We start from the raw sequence: 20036 nt of genomic DNA, 5'->3' as shown, positions 1-20036 counted from the left end.
GAGTGTGTGTGTGTGTGCATGCGTGCGTGTTTAATTCTCTGTTTGTGTGTGTTGCTCTTCCCAGGAGGATTTGTCCATGCCAATTGTGGAGGAGGACATCGACGGCCTCTCAGGACTGTTGTTTCCCTTCTACGATGCCGACACACACATGTTGTACCTGGCAGGAAAGGTCAGCACAAATTATTCTTCATAACTATAATATTTCTCAGATTTACCACATTCAGATCCACATTGAATTCAGACATTTTGACATATTTTTCTACTCTGAAGTCTATCAAATGAACAAAGCTGTACAGCACATTGAGGATTTAATTTTTTATGAATTTACCTGACAGGGTAACAGGATATAGGCAATCAGTACAAAATTAATATGGCAAATACCAAACAAAGTAATTGAATTCAATTTTTAATTTTTTTATTTGAAAAGGGACAATGTACGTTAATCAACATTCAAACAAATGTAAATGTACCCGAGTTAGCTGAGAGGTTAGTTTTCATCAGCAGTCCCTTTGCGTGATGCTGTTAGGCATCCTGGAATAATAAAAATAATACAATATGTACAATAGTTAAGAACACACTGCATTCCTCATGTTAACGGTGAATAAAATAGCATCAGTGCTGACATAATAAGCTACAAAGGTCAATGATGCCCTTTTTAAGTTACAAGAGCATACATACATAATTTGCAGTAATAAATCATTCAAAATGAGGCCATTTTGCATCCCGTTAACAATAAATGTAGAGGAGGAAGTGCCTCATATATTAATTGAACAAACGGGGTCAAAGTCAAAACAATATGAGATACATTTGATCTGTCAGTGTCAAATATATATCTGATAATGTCTATTATATTAGTATATTATTATATTGTATTAGTTACTTTGAAACTAACTTCAGTGATTTAAAATTGTAGGTAAAACATTTTTAAAAATAATTTAAATCAAAGACAGCACAGTTTATTCTGGGAATCAGAGCACAGCACCAAATAAGATGAGGCTGTACTTAAAATATTAAGAAGCCAAATGTAAAAAAAAACTTGACGTGGTTGAAACTGTGAAGAGCTACTTCTTGAACTGTAGTGTAATAGCCACATTCTGGTGCCTTGGCAGGGGGACGGCAACATCCGTTACTTTGAGATTACCACAGAGAAGCCGTACTTACAATACCTGATGGAGTTCCGGTCTCCGACCCCACAGAAAGGACTCGGTAAGTCACTTGTTGACCAGCAATATATGATTTTGCCTGCTGAAAGCATCTTTAGGGATGAGAGGGTGGATTTACTCCTCTAAAAGTGGTGTTTTATTGCTGAAAGGATGAAATTCATTAAAGGAAATAAAGAGCCAGATGAATTGAAATATTCCCTCAGTGTAGCTTCATGAGCTCCACTATCTTGTTATTTTAGAGCAGGCTGATATTTTTCTCTTGTTGTTGGCCATAAATTCTGGGAAGATATGTCATGTTGTCAAAACGGTTGTGTCACCACACGCTTCTTGTCTTGTCTGCAGGTGTGATGCCGAAGCACGGGCTGGAAGTGGGGGCTTGCGAGGTGTTCCGCTTCTACAAGCTCGTCACCCTGAAGGGTTTGATTGAGCCCATTTCCATGATTGTGCCAAGAAGGGTGAGTGGGAATGAAACAATGGAATAAACTGATTCTACTCTGGTCTCTCATTATTAATCATTTCTGCAATATGTCACATTTATCCAGCTTATAAGAGCCATTAAGTAGTTTTGTCTGACTTTAATCAACCTCTCTTGGCAACACTCGGACATACAGTAGCTACTCTGGCATGTAATGAGCAGAAATACACAGCGAGTAAGCTAGCTCATCAGAGCTGAGCAAACAAGGACGGAGGTAATTAATCGGAATGCAATTTTTTGTATTTACTGGTTTGACTTGAGAACAAATGTGTTGGTAGCTTAAGAAGAGGCCAGTAAGTGACCAAGTGCTCACTGAGGCATTAGTGTGGATAAAGAATCTTTTCAAACCCATGCAGAGAGGTTACATTTTATGCTTTGAGACAAATAAATCTTGTTTAAGACACCTTAATATGACCTTTTTTATCCAGATAGCAAATCTAATCAGTAAAATAAGAATGTATGTGATGTTTCCTGGTTTACAGTCAGACACATACCAGGAGGACATCTACCCCATGACACCAGGAACAGAACCGGCCATGTCTGCAAGTGAATGGCTGAGCGGCATTAATAGAGGTAAACACACACTGGAACAGTTGATGCTCCTTTGGTGGCTTATGAAACAACCTTTTAACAGAAGCCACTTTTTCTATGTTATGTTTTCGGGTTGTCAAAGGTCAAAGGTCAAGGTCATTGTGACCTCACATCCGTCCCATTTTCGTGAACGCGATATTTCAGGAACGTCTTGAGGGAATTTTTTCAAATTTGACATAAACGTCCACTTGGACTCAAGTATGAACTGATTATAATTTGGTGGTCAAAGGTCAAGGTCACTGTGACCTCACAAAACACGTTTTTTGCGATTTCACACAAATGTCTAACAGGATAAAATGATGAAGTGATGACATTTTGGAAAGACATGGATGTAAAGTGCAACTTGGCTGGTTGGCAGAGGCAACAACCGCAAGGCAATAATTCTAATTTCGCCAAATATAAACCAATGTGAGGCAAAGATCTTAATCAAATACCAACATATCCTGCAAAAACTAAAATGTTTATGTCACTTAAAATGCTTGACCTTGACTATACTGACTTGTGCACAAAGTTTGTCATTAGAGAAGTGTTTTCACATATCTCTACTCTAAAAATGAAACTACAGTAAAGCATGGTGACGAAATACAGTCACCTTCAATCACAGTGTCTTTATTTCGTTGCTAACTCTTCACCCATGAACATATGGCTGGTATTGTCACCAACATGATGCAAACTCCCACAGATATTATTCCCTTTATTTTAATGCAGATCATACAACTTGAACTGACTATTATTATTAATATTAGATGACTTGTACATATGGATGTCCACATGTTAAACATCTGTCACTATTATAGGAGTTGGACACACTAAGCTGAAGACACACAGGGAACAGCAATAGAAGATTGATCTGGTGATCTGTGAAGAGCTTAAGCCTTTTTGTGCTTTTGGGTTTGTTTTCACGTTTTTTCTCTCTTTGTGCAAACAGACCCAGTCTTGATGTCCCTGAAGGAGGGTTACCAGCGGCCAAACCAGTTAGTGTTCAAGGCTCCAGTGAAGGAAAAGAAGAGTGTGGTAGTGAACGGCATCGACCTGCTGGAGAACGTACCACCCAGGACAGAGAACGAGGTATCTCTAGCCTGCTGCTCCTCTATTATAAAACAATCTAATGGAACTAGTTTTAGGAAATAGTTGTAAGGGGTTTTAAGGAGTTAATAACTAGTTATGCAGTAAACATAGAAGCAAATTCAATGATGCAGTTATGGTATTTATAGCATAGTATTTGTTTTTGTTGTACAGTGTTTCTTTTTATTCTTGGTGAGGGTGATTGTACTGCATATAACAGAGCATGGTGCATATTAACATGTATTGTTTTTCTCTACGTAGCTCCTGAAGATGTTCTTCCGGCAGCAGGAAGAACTGCGGCGGCTGAAGGAGGAGCTGACCACCAAGGACGTGCGAATACGCCAGCTGGAGCTGGAGCTCAACAACCTGAAGAATGTTAGCCCCAACAACGTCTGACCTCTCAGCCTCCTGGACTGGCAAAGCTCCCTTTGCCCCCCCCGACTCTGACCTCCAACAAGCTTCTGAGCCCTCCTATGCCTCTTTTTTGATATATCATAACTTCATTCCTGCTGCCCTGCATAGTGCACACAATAATATGATAAGTGTTGGATAATGTCTTAACTGGTGCAATTACTGGAATATTGTAATAATGACAAAGATGATAAGTAAAGGGAGGCAAGGCAGTATTCATGGATTTAACAAGAAATCGATTTGAGATCCAATCCATTTAGGTATTATCTATGTTTTTACAAATTGTTCTCGATCTAGCACTCTCTCTAGTGTTATGATCTGCTTATTTTCTGCCAGACCTCTTGAGTGTTTGTCTCACTGTGCCTACCCTATCATTCAATACCTTGATCTCCATTCAAAAAAGCCTCCACACTCATCCTCCTATAATGACCAAACCACCACCTAATCCTCATTTTTTGCTGAGGCAAAACTGGAGGATAAAAAGACTTTCCTTCCACAAGGCCTTACACCCTGCTGCAGACACAGTTTGCGGCGAGCTGCAACGTCATCTCAAAATGGTTGACACGTGAAGTACTTTTGCACCCGACAGACGAGACGAGCTTTGGATCATGTTTTTTCACAGAACTGCCAATCCCGTAGCTTCTTTTCTCACCTCCAGATGTTGCTGGCTATAAATTGACTGGGTGGATAGTTCACTCACTTTCTTTAAGTATGTTATTCTTTATTTAAATAGTGGGAAAGCAGCAGAGGAGACGTGGATCCAGAGGTGATGGACTAACTCAAATATAGTCTCAAGGAAAGCTTTGCTGGCTGTTATTGTTTTTTAGGGCTAATTTTGAGGATGGGGGGGGGGGGGGAGGGGGGGGGGGGGGGTGATGTATATTTGCTTCTATTTATTTGTCACATTTTACCTTTTTAGCTAATAACATGTATATTTGTTAATCCCATTGTTTTTGTATGATATGGCTGCGCAAGTAATGATTGTGATGCTTGATAGACCTTTGCTGAATGTTTCCGATTGAAATGGTGCAAGATATGTGTGAAACCGTACCTTATATGGTATTTGACTCCAACAACATAACTTCAGATAAGGTAAAAAAATATATAGAATCTTGCCTTTTCCTAACAATGCAGAAAACTGTAATAATAATAACCCTCCTTTGACATTTAAACTAAGTATATCACTATTAGTGAGATGTGTTTAACTGTAGATGTGTAATATTGCTCTAGAGACTCCAGGTCATCTGCCTCTCCTCCTCCTCTTGTGCCACCAACAGACTTAGTCTAATATGCAGTTTAAATACCTCTTTTACCATTTAACAGCATTGGGTGCTGGATTGATATTTCATTGGTTCTATCAGTTGGCAAAATAGATTCTGCTAAACATGCCATGTGTCTTTTAATCCAGGCCCAAACCTCGTTTTATTACCGATTCTGCTCTCGATGGACTAAGAAAAGGAAAAGATGAATCGGCTGCATGAATAGCAAGAATGGAGTTTGTACCCCGAGTAAGTAAAAAGTGAAATGAAGGTCACAAGTCTACCCTGATCACATTGTAATGGGGACATAAAGGGTCCAAAGCTGTATAGCTTCTGTTAGAAAAACAAACATATGGACCCTTTAAATGTAGACTTGAACCACTGACACAATAATGGTAAATACGTATGTTTTTTGCAGGAAAAATAAAAGGCTACAGTGAAAGTAGACAGTGGGATCTACCAGAAAGGGATCAGCTACAGTGGAGAGACAGTTGGGCTGGAGTTGTGTTACGTCAGGGCTTCTCGTGTAGGTGTACAGAGGACTAAAATCAACCACTCAACTGGTAAATCTTTGGGAAGGTAGGAGAACAGGACAGAAAGGCTTTTAAAATGACTGAAACCCTGTATGTACAGTTGTTGAATGGATGTTGAATTTGGACAGACAAGCGTTACCATGGCAGTTCCTCTGAATTTGTTTGGCATCAATTCACTTTTTGAACAAGAAAGTAAACCCTGACTTAAATCTGCTTAGTTTGGTCTTTTGTAGTAAATCTGGTTCGATATAGAATAACAGTTCCACATGTCACTGCTGAAAAATGCATCCGAGATCAGTTTTCCACCATCATCAATATCTGATGACCTAAAACTGGAATCCTGTCGAGGGAATGGGAATCGTGGAGAATTCTGGGTCACCCCGGCATTTTTGAAGGGGTAGCGTACGGCGCTACGGTAGACGCAGTCATTATATATCACCGGTCTATTCATCTGTCATCTGTCAATCGTTCATCATCAGAATTGTATAAAATACATGCGAAAGACAAATACCCATATAAAGAGAAGCTGACAGAGGAAAAGGGACGATATATTACAAAATTTAAGTTAGTTAATGATATTGATTATTACGAATTAGGAGCATCATGACAGTTTGTCACCCATTATGGCTACTGATGTGTTTTGGTGTTAGTGAACACCTGTCAGCAGTTCAATATATGTCGATTTTTGGAGGCCGATGCCCTTTACAAACGGGTATGTATATGACATTAAGATCTACAGGGCAAAATGCCAACTACACAATCATCCAGACAAAGATAAGCTATCTAATGTTATACTAACAGAATACTAACAAAACATCGGCTCATACTGCATATTTAATCTACAGGTATTTTCAAAATGAAACCCATAACATAAGACTACCTTTGTGTCTGACTGTAAACTATATACTGTACATACATTTCGCCTTTTGAATCCAATTCATTGTGTAGAGTTTTGTGTTAGCTTTTGATACCTGCTGCAAACAGCCAGCAGATGGCACTCTTACCCTTTATCCTCCAAAAATGGCCAATGGCTGTTGGTGACGCCATATTCCCATTCCCTATTGAGAGGTGAAGTCCCGCCCTTCCGGTGGACCACCATGGGACCTTATTTCGGAAAAAATATGAACCGTAGTCAACGGCGAGAGACAAATATTTTTTTGATCCTGTTTGAATTGTGCCATGAATCACACATATGATATTTGTCAATTTGAAACATTATTTTTCAAGTCAAGAAAGTCGCAGTTTGTTGTAAAACTGGGACTGTCAGACTGGGAAAATACGTAATTAGCAAGACTACACACCCAAAAGTCGTGCAAGTGACGTCTCTCTCTGAAGCTACGATGTCTGTGTTTCGTACTGGGATGTACTCACACGAGCAACGGGGCTTACTCGTTCTTTCGCTTCCCGGCTGATAAAAAGACCAGGAGTCGCTTGATAAAACACATCAGGTCAGATAACGTTTAATTTGTGTGTGGTCATAGCTACGTTAGTGTTGGTGACGTACTGTATATTGTGCGAGACCAGAGATGTAGTTCACTGAGCGGTTTCAAACAAAACTAAATGATACCACGATAAACAAACAACAAACTGCGACTTTCTTGACTTGCAAAATTATGCTTTAAATTGACAAGCATCATACTGTATGTGTGATTCATGTGGTCCACAGGAGGGGGGCGGGACTTTGCCTCTCTATACACTTTACCATTTGACTTGACTAATGTTGAACAAGGACCACAAACTTCAAAACATATATAAAAGGGATTTATTGAAGTGAATGGGAGGGAAAAAAGAAACAATTTGGCTGATGACAGTGGATTTAACATGGAGTGAAAAATCACTGAGGTAGGCCAATTTGACCGGTACGTATAATAGTGAAAACAAAGTCCAAATAACTGACCAGAGTTTTCCAGAGATTACACTTTGAAACAATAAATTTTCAATGCACATAAGTTGCGGCTGTAACCTCCATTTATATCAAGTACTTCTCTACACTACCACCACAAATTCAAACATTGCCACCCGTGTGTCACAGAAAAAGAAACATGGAAAAAGCGATAATGAGTTCTGATGTTGAACATTTCTCTTTATGGAAAGATTATGCATACAAAGTTATGTTCAAATTCCAAGAAATTTCACACTGCGTATTTTAGATAAAGCAGCATACATATTTAATATCTTATTACAATTCATAGTTTCAACTCCGTTGTCTGTTCAATGTCTGCCGTCATCAAAGAGAATACAAAAAAATAGATTTGGTCATTATTTACAAGAACACGTAATTTCCGAACTATCAAAGCTGAGGGTTTAAGGAGGAGGAGCGGCTTTGACAAGGGCAGACATTTTTTTGCTATGATTTAAAAATATGCCCTGTGAGGGTCACACTGTGCATGTTCAGACAGAAGTTTCACACCAGGACAGCAGAGAGTATTGGCATACTGGTGACACTACAAATACATAACTTACATTTAAAAAAAAAAAAAAAAGTACAATGCAAAAATAAGTTTAAGACGAGGAGAGGACAGCCATACATGAAATCCAGTAGTTGACTTTAAAATGTATTAGACATGCACTCTTTTTTTGTTTCATTTTGTTTTTTTCTTTTGAAGGGGGGGTCTTAAAATACATAAGTCATCAGAAACTGGTCTTACACAAACGGTGAGAAAAGAAAAACATTTCTTAAAAAGGTTTATCTTTGCTATTATTTGATATTACAAAAATTGGTGTCCACAAAGCAGTTAAAAGTGGACCGTAAAGACTGGAACACGGGAGCATCAAAGGTACATAAATTTAACTTATTTCTCCAGACAACCCCGTCTACCTGACTGGCCAATAACAAAAATCACTCCTACTGCAATATGAAACTGGGGGGAAAATACATGGGGTTGTTGGGAAGTGACTGGGAGATACAAGTTTAAAACAGTTCACAACTTAGCTTGAAGAGGACTCTCAATCGTCTTCATCCTCCTCCCCTTCTTCATCCAGTTCCCTTTTTCTCTTCAGACCTCGCTCTTCTTCTGGAAAATAAAAGTCACATTTAAAAGAAAAAAAACACCAGAAGCGAATAAATGTTTCCTGTTAAACTTCTTTCAGGTTTGTTGCGTCATGACGACAGCAATGCTGGCTCAAACTACACAGTTTTCACATTACAAGACAAATTTACATCGCTTTGTGATGGACAATAAAGATTTTCTGAATCAGCTGGCTCCCATATGTATACTATGTACTAATTCTAAGCAGTGTGTAGTGAGTTCACACTGGAAAAGTGACAAATTAAGTAATCTCACAACTAAAATTTGAGTGTCGAAAGACTATTCTACCACTAAGCAATGCGCAAAAGGAAATCGAGGAGCTTCCCAACTACGGCTGCAACTAACGATTATATCCTCGATATATCGATAAGTTGTATGATTTATAAAATGTCAGAAAATGGTGAAAGATGTCGATCAGTGTTTCACAACTCCCAAGATGACGTCCTCAAGCATCTTGTTTTGTCCACATCTCAAAGACATTATAATACTGAAACGATTAATCATCAAAATAGTTGGCAATTAATTTAATTCTTCACAACTAATAGATTAATCGTTGCAGCTCTATTCCCAATTAACAGTGGCTGGAGGTGAAACGGCTCCAGAAACAGTTGTTACGTTTAATTGGCCGTCTCATTCTAAAGTCTCAGTTTAATTGTCTTTGCATGGCGCATGCATCGTATCATTTCCTGTTCATATAAAAACAGTTAAAATGTTTCCTGTTGAGGTTTTGACCACTAGTAGAGCGATGGAGCAATGTTTTCACAAGTGGGTCCCTATTTTGTTTGCACAATATAAATTTGATACAAATTCCCTTTTTTTTCTCAATTAGGAAGAGAAAATCCTTCTTGATGAGAGTTTAATGTATCGTGATTAGGCTGTGTATTGCCAAGAATCTGGCGATACAATACGTATCATGATACAGGCATTATGAATCAATATATTGTGATATAGTGAGGTAATGTAAGCAAGGTGATATATTGCGATTTTTAAATCTAATTTTAGGAAAACTATCATAGTATAAAGAACACACCTCCAAATGCATAAAATCTGAGTAAAAAAACTTTACTTTTTTATGCAATCAGAACAGTGGGATCTGCATTTGTATTTATCACAATCAACATACAACATCATAGCCCAACTCTGAGAGGGCTCATACACTGAGGACGCATGTCTTTGTAAATGAAATAAAGTATTGACTGAGTTAATCTTTTGCATGTAAACTATCGATTAAAAACAATAGCGTTTTTGAGAATCGTTACGGTATCACAAAACATAATATCGTGATACTTTATTGCTGCTCAACAGTCGGTGGTGGTAAAATGTAAAGAAACGTGGCAATGCACCAACAAAAGCAGTAAATTAGCTCGCAACCTTGGATGTAAGCAAGATGCGATGTAAAATATTGTTAAAAGTCGGCTTTGCAAATGTTTCATGTGGAAGGAAATGCTTTCAGCATGTTTGTTAGGGTTCAAGGATGCACACACAATGTGCTTTGGTGAGTTACACTGAATATAGAAATCATTAATTTGTTGCTGTTTTTGTCATTAATACTTTCACACAGAACACAAATATTGTGCGGCGAAAAAGCAACGTCATTTTTTTCAAGGTCGATTTTCTGAGCTTTCGCTGACAAACAAAGACGTCAACCAATCACATTGTGCGGAACTGGCTGAGTTGCGCCTATATTTATTACACACCAACACTGAGGCTCCGTAGTCCGACCCAGGACAAAAACTTTATTACTCCTTTCAACCTTGACAAAGGCTGCGCAGACCAGATCCACTCCTTACGTTCTTACCTTTCACAATAAAAGCCCTAGACATATAATATTCGCAGGCGAGTTCTTCGCATTTTTGTGTCATTTATTTGTCACGCCCTCAACCTTTAGTATGGAACAGCTTCTGAGTTAAAGTCACCACCATTTGACTTACCTTCCTCATCCTCATCGTCAGCCTCCTTGTCATTGACCTCTTCCTCCTCTTCCTCCTTTTTTTAAAAACACAAGGTTAAGTTAATATATAATTATTTCAGACTGAACATTTTTAAAAGTGCAAATCTCATTTATTCTCACCTCTCCACTTAGGTCCTCCTCTTCCTCTTCTTCATTCTCCTCTTCTTCCTCCTCTCCCTCTTCCTCCTCCTCGTCTCCTGGTGCTGTGTCTTCATCATACTCCTCCTCATCTACATAAGGGTGAACCCAGTGGGGGTTAATTATCAGCCGAATGTTCAAACGTCAATATTAGCAACTTAAAGAGATGCTAGAAAGTTTCAAAAACTCACCGTCTTCATCTTCCTCGTCATCATCCAAGCCCTCTGGGTAAACTTCAGCATCAGAGTCTGGCGCCTCTTTGTCGTCTTTGTCGTACCCGTCCAGGTACGTGAGCTGGGGTAGTAGCTTGAATACGTTGTCTCTGTATTCGTTCAGGTTTGTCACTTCACAGTTAAACAGATCTAGGCTTTTCAGGGTCCCCAATTCTTTCTGTCAAAAGAAAAATCAAGTTTGATGAATAATAACAGCCAGTTGCTTTGTGTATTGTGCTTTCCCCCCAAGTATTGTAGGGTCCCACGTACCAATGGTTCTATTGTGCTGAGGTCTTTAATCTTGTTGCCACTGAGGTTGAGATGTGTGAGGTTGGGGCATTTCGCTGCCAGAACTTCCAACCCTCCTGAGATCCTGTTATCGCTGAGTTCAAGCTGTGGAGCAATTAAACAATCAAAATATGCAAAAAACTTAAAGCCTTAAGTCACAGACGTGTTCTGTACAGAATAACACCCACCTTTTTGAGTTTCTTTAGTTTCGGCAAGTGGGCAACTGTCGTCAGTCCAACATTGATTGTGCTTAGAAATTCCAGCTCCTCAAACTCGTCTGTTAGACCCTCGATCTTCCCTTCGTTTGAGCGACAGTTGTCTAGAACGAGTTCTTTGACCTGGAGAACAAACAAATACATCCGGTCAGCATTTTGTTAAATTAAAGAATCGTTCAAAAATACATAAAAGTTCAAATACAGAGTGCTTACAATATGTTAAGTATCTGTTCACTTTCTGTCTGGTTAGAAATTGAATAGAAAGTTTAAACTGTTTCAAGGTTTAAATCTTTATTTTATTAAAGAGGGACGCAGTCACAATTCTGATGAGAAGCTCGTATTCCTACTGAGGTTGAATGTGACTTTACTTATAAGTCGCTTTGGACAAATGTGTCTGCATAATAAATGAAATGTAAAGTAGTATTTGGTTGTAGTTGTTGTATTTAAGCTACTGTTCCATTCAAGTACATTTTTCCTGACTAGACTTTTTGACTTAAAAGTTGTGTTTAGTTAAGGAGAAAGCTATCACAGGATGATTTACACTAATTCAACCTTAAAACCTTATCTGCAGTCAACTTATGGCCAGTACACCCTACATTTACTTTTACTTTTATTTTTGCCACTTTATATTTATACTCCACTCAGAGGGAGATATTGTATTTTTTTACTCCATTACGTTGCTTTCACCACTAGTTACTATTTACTTTGCAGTTTCAGTTTGTTTAAATATATCCAGCTTGTTAAAAATGATCCTTTAGTATATATTAAACTGACCAGCAGTATATAAAGTAGTTCAAATTGGCTCCACATTGACCATCATTAAAATGCCAAAATGTATATATAATACATTATAATAACATTTTGTTGCTTGAGTACTTGTATTTATAATACTTTAAGTACATTTTGCTGACTTGTACTTTTACTTAAATTACATTTTTAAAGCAGGACTTAGGCTGGTTGTAGCCTAATTGTAAGGGATTATTTTTAGTGTGTGGTATTGCTATGTTTACTTAAGTAAAGGATCTATACTTCTACCAGTGGTGGAAATGCAATTAATTACATTTACTCAAGTACGTGAGTATTTCCATTTTAGGTTACTTTATACATCTACTGCACTAAATTTTGAAGGCAAATATTGCAGTTATTACTTCACTACATTTATTTGATATATTAGTTACTTTGCAGAGTGAAATTATTAATACAAAATATAATCAACTCATAAATTAGGATGTATTATCATTAGGTAAGCCACCAAACAGTATATGGAGTAATTCAAACAAGCTCCACCTTTACCAGCAACATTAAAGTGATGTGTTCACAGAACAAAGAGAAAATCAAATATCTCAATATTTTTTACCAAATACCTTGATATCGATATTGCAACAATATTATTGGATTGACTATTGGTGCTTTTACAAAATATTTACACATTACGATTTTTGATAAATAATCATCAGTAATGTGGATATAATGACTAAGTGGGTAAAGGGAAATAACAGAACAGCCAGAACAGTCTGGTAAGTTCAGAAAATTACATCGCACACTGTAATGCAGCCTTTACAACCAAGATATCCAAAATCTAAGACAATATCCAGTCTCATATCACGATATCGATAAAATAATGATATATTGTCCAGCCCTACATTAATACACTAATAATTATAATATAATATAAAGGCCTATTTTTCTGAAATAGCCTTTTCTGCATCATGTGTTCATGCATCATGTGGACAAAACAAGACGTGAGGACGTCATCTTGAGTTTTGGGAAGCACTGATCAACACTTCTTTTTTTTACTATTTTCTGACATTTTATAAACTAAACGATTAATCAAGAAAATAATCAACACTGGAAATAATTATAAATAATTTCCCTAATGATATGTACTTTTACTTTTGGTATTTCAAGTATATTTTCATGTTAATACTTCTTCCAACACTGACTTTCATAAGACTGATTACACCCCACTTGAAATAAAAACTAATTGAACACAAATGCTAAGTAGCCTGCTGTTAAACAGTTCCATCAACATAGTCCTTGATACATTATACGTTGCTTTTATCTCGGCGCATTGATACAGTATGTCAATAGAGTGATATGCAGTCACAGGTGTGCTATTATCGGAGATTCTACAACAGCCTCAAACGTGACTCAGCCAATCAGCAGCGAGGACCGGAACTATAACAGAATGCAGTCCATCAATTATCCATAGACACATTTCAATGCCATCAATACATCAATAATTATAATCCAATAATATAATGTATATTTTTCTGAAATTGCCTTTTCTGCACAATGTGTAGAGCTGCAACGATTAATCTATTATTTGTCAACTATTAAATTAATAATCAACTATTTTGATAACCAATTAATTGTTTTGAGTATTTTTCTTAAGTAAAAAAAAATACAAAATTCTCTGATTCCAGCCTCTTAAATGTGAATATTTGTTCTGGTTTCTTTACTCCTCTATGACAGTAAACTGAATATCTTTGAATTGTGGACAAAACAAGACATTTGAGGACATAATCTTGAACTTTGGGAAACACTGATCGACACTTTTTTTTTTACCATTTTCTGACGTTTTATAAACTAAAGGATTAATCGAGAAAATAATCAACAGATTAATCAACACTGGAAATAACTATAAATAATTTCCCTAATGATGTGTACTTTTACTTTTGGTATTTCAAGTATATTTTAATGCTTATACTTATTCCAACACTGACTTTCATAAGACTGATTAAACCCCACTTGAAATAAAAAGGAATTGAACACAAATGCTAATGGTAATAAAGAGTTCTTCCATCAACATAGTCCTTGATACATTATACGTTGATTTGATCTCGGCGCATTGATACAGTATTTCAATAGAGTGATATGCGGTCACAGGTGTGCTGTTATCGGATATTCTAGAACGGGCTCGAACATGACTCAGCCAATCAGCAGCGAGGACCGAGGATTCTATAAAAGAATGCAGTGTATCAATAATCCGTAGGAACATTCTCAACGCTCTAGTTATCGCGATGCGTTGACTCCGTCCATTACGTCGCCTAAATATTACATTTTAGCTACTTATCCAGTTGAAACAGACGGTTTGTAACGTTAGGGTGGTTGTTTTAATCCCGGTTACCGGGTTAAAAACGTAATAAGAGCTGAGTGTGAACGGTTCAGAGCGATTAAGTCAGAAGAAGTCGGAGGCAGAGAGAGAAGCAGAGCTACGAGTCGTGCACAGGGTCATATCTGTGAGTAGGAGGGGCAGCTGGAGCACATTAGATAGCTGCCAGGCAAAACCTTTCATTGTTGCTTGTGCTGCTAAAACAGTCGACCGAGTGGATTGAAAGGCGTGTATAGACTTCTGTTAATAAGAAGGTATGATGATGACTCGTTCGTCGTGTATGTCGAATATAACGGGGATATATATCGGGGTGTTTCGGGTTGTCTTTGTTTCTCCGGTAAAATGGCGGCTTGTCCTAGTTCTGGAAAACTAGAGCAACAACGCGGCTCGACCATTTGTTGTCATTGTGGGCTGGATATGTCGTCGTTATACCACGAGAGGCTCGATGAAAACAGCTGAACGAACAACCAGCAGTAAATAACAATTTGTCCGTCGTGTGTGTCGCCCTTTCCCGGTGTAACGGTGCATGCTAGCGCCGCTTTCTCTCGGCCATCTGTGCGCACCGTGGAGTCTCCTCCGGTAGTTTGGCTGCGTGGAGCTGCAGACTCTCCACCACCACCACTACTCCTGCTCTACGTTTGAATATGCACTTCATGCATGAAATAAAACGAGCTCAACTGGACTGTCCGAGCACCTTTAGGTGCAGGATGCAGTTGTAAGGCGGATTATTCGAGGCTGTGATCTTTATGCATCATTGATAATGACATGACTTTGAGTATCCGCATCCTTTAACGCGCCAAACTGCACGACTTAAACATGCGTCTCACCAATCAAAGCATGCTAGATATAGCTCATCAAACAGCGGGTATATATATATAACAATATATGGTTTAAACTAGGAGGAAAAAGGGGCGCGTTCGTAGATCAAAAGTTACAAATATGGCTCCTCATCTCTCACACTGCTTTGCCTTGTTTATACGGCTGGTATAGAAAGCTGCTGCATCCTCTCAAACTGCACATCAGAGTCGTGCATTAAAAGTTGAAGCTACCTGAAGCAACCTGCAAACATGTGACCCAGATCATCTTTTTTAACTTGCAAGAAACTTTGTATCCCTCACGCCAAAGACTACACAACAGAGAGGTTCTCCATTAGCTGAGAGAGTGAAGCAGCGTTAAACCGGAGAGATGTGGAGGATCAACTCACGTCTGACGGAGTGCGGTTCCGCAACTCTAGATGAATCCTCTTCTTCATGTCCATCCTGGATCAGCAGCGCGTTACACCACCGCGATACACACGATATAATACACACACTTTTAATAATTACTGCAAATGCAACTAGCACCCTCCAGAGCAGACTGCTGTTGTTCATTCAAACTTGATCCGCTCGGTGGGCGGGCGCTCGGCACGGCTCGGGATTGTCGTCACCGCCGACCAATGAGGCGAGCCAGATAGAGAGGGAACGGATCTACAGACACCAGGGCCAATGAGGACTCCCTCATCACACTGGGTGGGGTTTTGTTGTCGAAGTTTGGTTGTTTTGTTAACTTAAGTTTACATGGCTGCTTTTAATGTTTTACACACTGAATACATACCATGAGGGAGAGGGATGCCTTCAGGTCTGTCAGTGCACATTTATTATCACTATTAAACATCCAACACACTTTAAGCCTTGTTTTATAAACTGGTAAGTATGGAGAGCTCTTGGGTTTTATTCTGTCATAAAATGAAATGCACATGATTAATTTGTCTCCAATACTCACAAAAGAGAAAAAACAGGTTAAATCACACATGTGACAGGAAAAAACACAATACACAAAATAAAATTGCACCTGTTTTTTTATTTTTGGTTTTTTTTTTTATGGATGGATGACTGCTGTAGCATTTAACCATATAGAATGTGACAAAAAACAATTATAGTTATCATAGACAATATTCTTTTTTAAAAAGTGTCTGTATATCTAATTTACTAACTCAAATATAAGAAAAACTGCTGAAACTGCTTCATTACAGACTTAAATAGAATGTAGATTTAGTTATCGCAGGTAATACATATACGCATGATACATTTGTCACAATACTCACAAAAGAGAAAAACAGGTTAAATCCCACATGTGACACAGGTAAAAGGAAATTAAATGGGTGGGGGGATAACAGTAGGTCGTTGTGCCCAAAACTGAAGCATGACAGGAAAAAACACAATACACAAAATAAAAATTCACCTTTTTTTTTATTATTATTTTATGGATGTAAAGCATTTAACCATATAGAATGTGACAAAAATCAATTATAGTTATAGATAATAATTTACTAACTCAAAAATAACAAAAACTGCTGAACCTCTGCTTCATCACAAATAGAATTTAGATTTAATTATTGCAGGTAATTCATATACGCATAATACATTTGTCCCAATATTCACAAAAGAAAAAAACTGATTAAATCCCACATGTGACATGGACATGCAAAGAAAATAGAAAAGAAATGGGGGGGGAAACAACAATAAATAGTATGTAAAACAAACAAGCCGTTGTGCTCAAATCTGAAGCATTGCAGAAAAAAAAAAAAAAAACTTAAAACAGATTCACCTGTTTTTTGTTTTGTTTGTTTTCCTGGAAAATAGATAACTGCTGTAGCATTTAACCCTATAGACTGGGACCAAAATCAATTATAGTTATAGATAGTATAAAAAGTGTCATATTTCATTTACTAACTCAACATTTTGACTCTCTAACTGGCTTGCCCAAAGTCTTGATAACAATAACTGCTGAACCTCTGCTTCATTACAGACTTAAATGTAAGTTAGCATGTAGATTTGATTGTTGAAGGTATTACACGCATAATACATTTGTCCCAATACTCACAAAAGAAAAGAAGGGGGGACAACAGTAAATAGTATGCAAAACAAACAAGGTGTTGTGCTCAAAACTGAAGCATGTCACAGAAAAAAAACACAAAATAAAGATTTACCTGTTTTTTGTTTTTCTGGAAAATGACTGATAACTGCTGTTGCAATTAACCCTATAGAATGGGACCAAAATAAATTATAGTTATTATAGATAATATAAAAACTAAAAATTTGATTTACTGTTGAGGTACTCCTTAAAGATAGTACAACTTATTTCTACAATGGTTCTGGCTTGTCCAAAGTTTTTAACAACAAAAACTGCTGAACCTCTGCTTCATTAATAACTTAAATGTAAGTTGACATGTAGATTTAATTGTTGAAGGTATTACATATTATACAAATGAAACATAAATATGTTATTGATTTGTAATCCATGGGGGGGATCTCCACCAAAAGTATCCGTTCCTATATTGTGTAATTACTTTATTACTGGTATTTACATTAAAGGTTATGAGTTTCGTCACTTGTTTCATTCATCCTGCCCCATTTATATATTTTTACTATACATTTAGAGAAGAAGAGAAAAAACGTTTCTCAACTTGTAGGTGATGTTAGTTTGCAGGTGCTGATATGATGGTTTAACATAAGTATCAGTTCATATGAGTTGGGAGGCAAGCAGAAATTTTTATAAATAAATATTCAAATGAAATAAGATACAAAATTAAACTACAGTTTTATGTTCAAAGTTATGTGATTTTTCTCAATCGTATGATAAACTTATGCATTTTGATTTAATTGAATTAGAGCTGCAATGACTAATTGATTAGTAGTCTACTATTAAATTAATAATCACTATTTTGTTCGATCGATTTAAGTAATTAACTAAATTAAAAAGTGTCTGATTACAGCTTCTTAAATGTGAATACTTTCTGGTTTCTTTACTCCTCTATGACAGTAAGCTGAATATTTTTTAGTTGTGGACAAAATAAGACATTTCAGGACATCATCTTGGGCTTTGGGAAACACTGATCGCCATTTTTCACCATTTTATAGAGCAAACAACTAATCGATTAATCGAGAAATTAATCGACCATGAAAATAATCGTTAGTTGCAGCCCTAATCTGAATAATAAATACATAGCTTCTCAAGCATTTATATAAATCGAACACTCCAAAACCTCAGTAAATGGAGTTTTTGTTCTGACTTAAGACCATTCATTTGGGCACTGAGAGGCCTTCTCATGAGATGAACTCAGTCAGTGTCAGCAGGCAGCAGAGCTCAGTCTGAGGCTGTGAAGAGTTTATCCACAAGGGGGAAGCAGAGTCACTAGTGTGGAGCCAGTGACCACCAGCAATGTGTTTATAAGAGTAAAAGAAACCATAAAGGCTGATGAGGAGGGACTCTAATCACATTCCTAGCACAATCCACTTAGAGATGAACAGTAACTGGTCTAATGAAGCCACAAGCTTTGTCTAAGCAAATTAAAAACCTGATGTGGAGAGAAAATGATGAAACAGCCTGAATGGAGCGTTCGCCTACCAAATAGAAATACATGCCAATGGTTATCAAGAGGGAGTGTCTCGCTCCTTATCCATGTAACTTTATTAGTGTGATAAATAATGTACATGTTCAGGATAAGGACACATGCGAGTAACTGTCAATAATCCTCGCCAGCCTCCGAGGCAGTCTGCCAGTCAGTCGCCTTTCTCCAACTCTACACATTAACTCCCTGCTTTACTCCATTAGTGTCAAACAAGCCACATTAGCAAAGCAGCACACATGAATCATGGTTAATGAAGCTAACTTTTCCATGTATTATTAATAAAACATTGTTTACAGATAATGAATGCAATGCAGAATAGCTGCTGCTTCACCAAAACAATTTAAATCTATTGAGATGGAGATCTAGTATTAGTTTTGAGTTTTCTGTTTGACCTCTTAAAATGCAGTTTTATATCAGGAGTTACTGTAAATAGAATTAAGGTTGTGAAAGTGGTGTTATTTTCTGACAGCATCACATATAAAGTTTTGTATCATCACTTCATTCAAGCTCTATGAGTGAAAATATTGAAACCCAAAGACACAATGGTATTGTTATGGCTGCACTATTCCATCTGATATTCTAGATGTCTTGTGCATCATTTTATAAGCTTATTTGGTGTCTTTGCCATCTTTAGGATCCGCACTACAATTCAAAATAAATCTCTGGGCTTGAACAAAGTTTGTACTGACCGACAAATCAGTGGGGATGGTTAGGATGAGGAGGTTAATAGGAACACGACCACCAGAGGGCGACTCCACCATGAAGATTTCAGTCTGGAAAACACCCACAGAGAATTGATTGAGCTGAGAATGACCTCTTGAAATTCTTCAACTTCATGAATAACCATTCAAACTATACGTGATTATACACACAACCCCGTGTTTGTCATCCAGAGAAGAGAACAAACTGCAACCACAAAAAGCAATTGATCTTAAAAGTTGTTTCTAAGACAAGTTACTCAAACCATCTCCTGATAAACTCCACTCCAAGCAAACACAATCATCAGATCTCACAAAATGTCTGATTGTTCAACAGCTGGCGACCTGTCCAGGGTGTTCCCCGCCTTCGCTCAATGTCATACGGCGGTTACTGCTGATAACGCCGTTCCGACCACCCACCATCCAGTTTCCCCTCAGGTTGACACTGTTAGCACTGTCAGCACTGTTGTCGTTGTTTGCACTGTTCATGCTGTTAGCACCGT

The 20036-nt window shown here is 37.6% G+C and overlaps 2 protein-coding genes across 6 annotated transcripts in view; one reads left to right on the top strand and one right to left on the bottom strand.

Annotated features, from left to right (window-relative positions):
• Positions 1-8513, top strand: part of coro2ba (coronin, actin binding protein, 2Ba) — a 60792-nt gene extending 52279 nt beyond the window's left edge. For all 4 annotated transcript variants that reach the window (XM_074621326.1, XM_074621309.1, XM_074621317.1 and 1 more), the window contains 6 exons: positions 65-169; positions 1110-1206; positions 1506-1618; positions 2121-2211; positions 3158-3297; positions 3556-8513. In XM_074621326.1, the coding sequence (XP_074477427.1) occupies positions 65-169; positions 1110-1206; positions 1506-1618; positions 2121-2211; positions 3158-3297; positions 3556-3690 (681 nt within the window). In that variant the 3' untranslated portion in view covers positions 3691-8513. The remainder of the gene's footprint in view (positions 1-64; positions 170-1109; positions 1207-1505; positions 1619-2120; positions 2212-3157; positions 3298-3555) is intronic.
• anp32a (acidic (leucine-rich) nuclear phosphoprotein 32 family, member A) lies at positions 7244-15896 on the bottom strand. Of its 2 annotated transcripts, none has more exons than XM_074621345.1 (7): positions 15650-15896; positions 11304-11453; positions 11098-11220; positions 10807-11005; positions 10598-10707; positions 10458-10512; positions 7244-8508 (listed from the first exon to the last, which is right to left on the bottom strand). In XM_074621345.1, exons 1-7 carry the CDS (start codon positions 15701-15703, stop codon positions 8444-8446), a joined length of 756 nt encoding a protein of 251 aa, XP_074477446.1. In that variant the 5' UTR covers positions 15704-15896; the 3' UTR covers positions 7244-8443. The 2 variants fall into 2 exon arrangements, with proteins under 2 accessions (XP_074477446.1, XP_074477437.1); XM_074621336.1 differs by having other exon boundaries at positions 7244-8511; positions 15650-15893.
• Positions 15897-20036: the final 4140 nt, after the last annotated feature.

The sequence above is a fragment of the Sebastes fasciatus genome, chromosome 2 (assembly GCF_043250625.1).
Source record: "Sebastes fasciatus isolate fSebFas1 chromosome 2, fSebFas1.pri, whole genome shotgun sequence".
Lineage (NCBI taxonomy): Eukaryota > Metazoa > Chordata > Actinopteri > Perciformes > Sebastidae > Sebastes > Sebastes fasciatus.
The sequence above is the reverse complement of the archived record's forward strand: the minus strand, read 5'-3'. Positions and strand labels throughout refer to the sequence as shown.

Bases quoted from the DNA above. Each gene is read 5' to 3' on its own strand.
- anp32a (XM_074621336.1), bottom strand. From the start codon at position 15,703: ATGGACATGAAGAAGAGGATTCATCTAGAGTTGCGGAACCGCACTCCG. The intron at 11,454-15,649 runs GTGAGTTGATCC...TTTGTTCTCCAG, and splicing joins GGAACCGCACTCCGTCAGAC to GTCAAAGAACTCGTTCTAGA. The intron at 8,512-10,457 runs GTAAGTCAAATG...TTTATTTTCCAG, and splicing joins TGACGATGAGGATGAGGAAG to AAGAAGAGCGAGGTCTGAAG.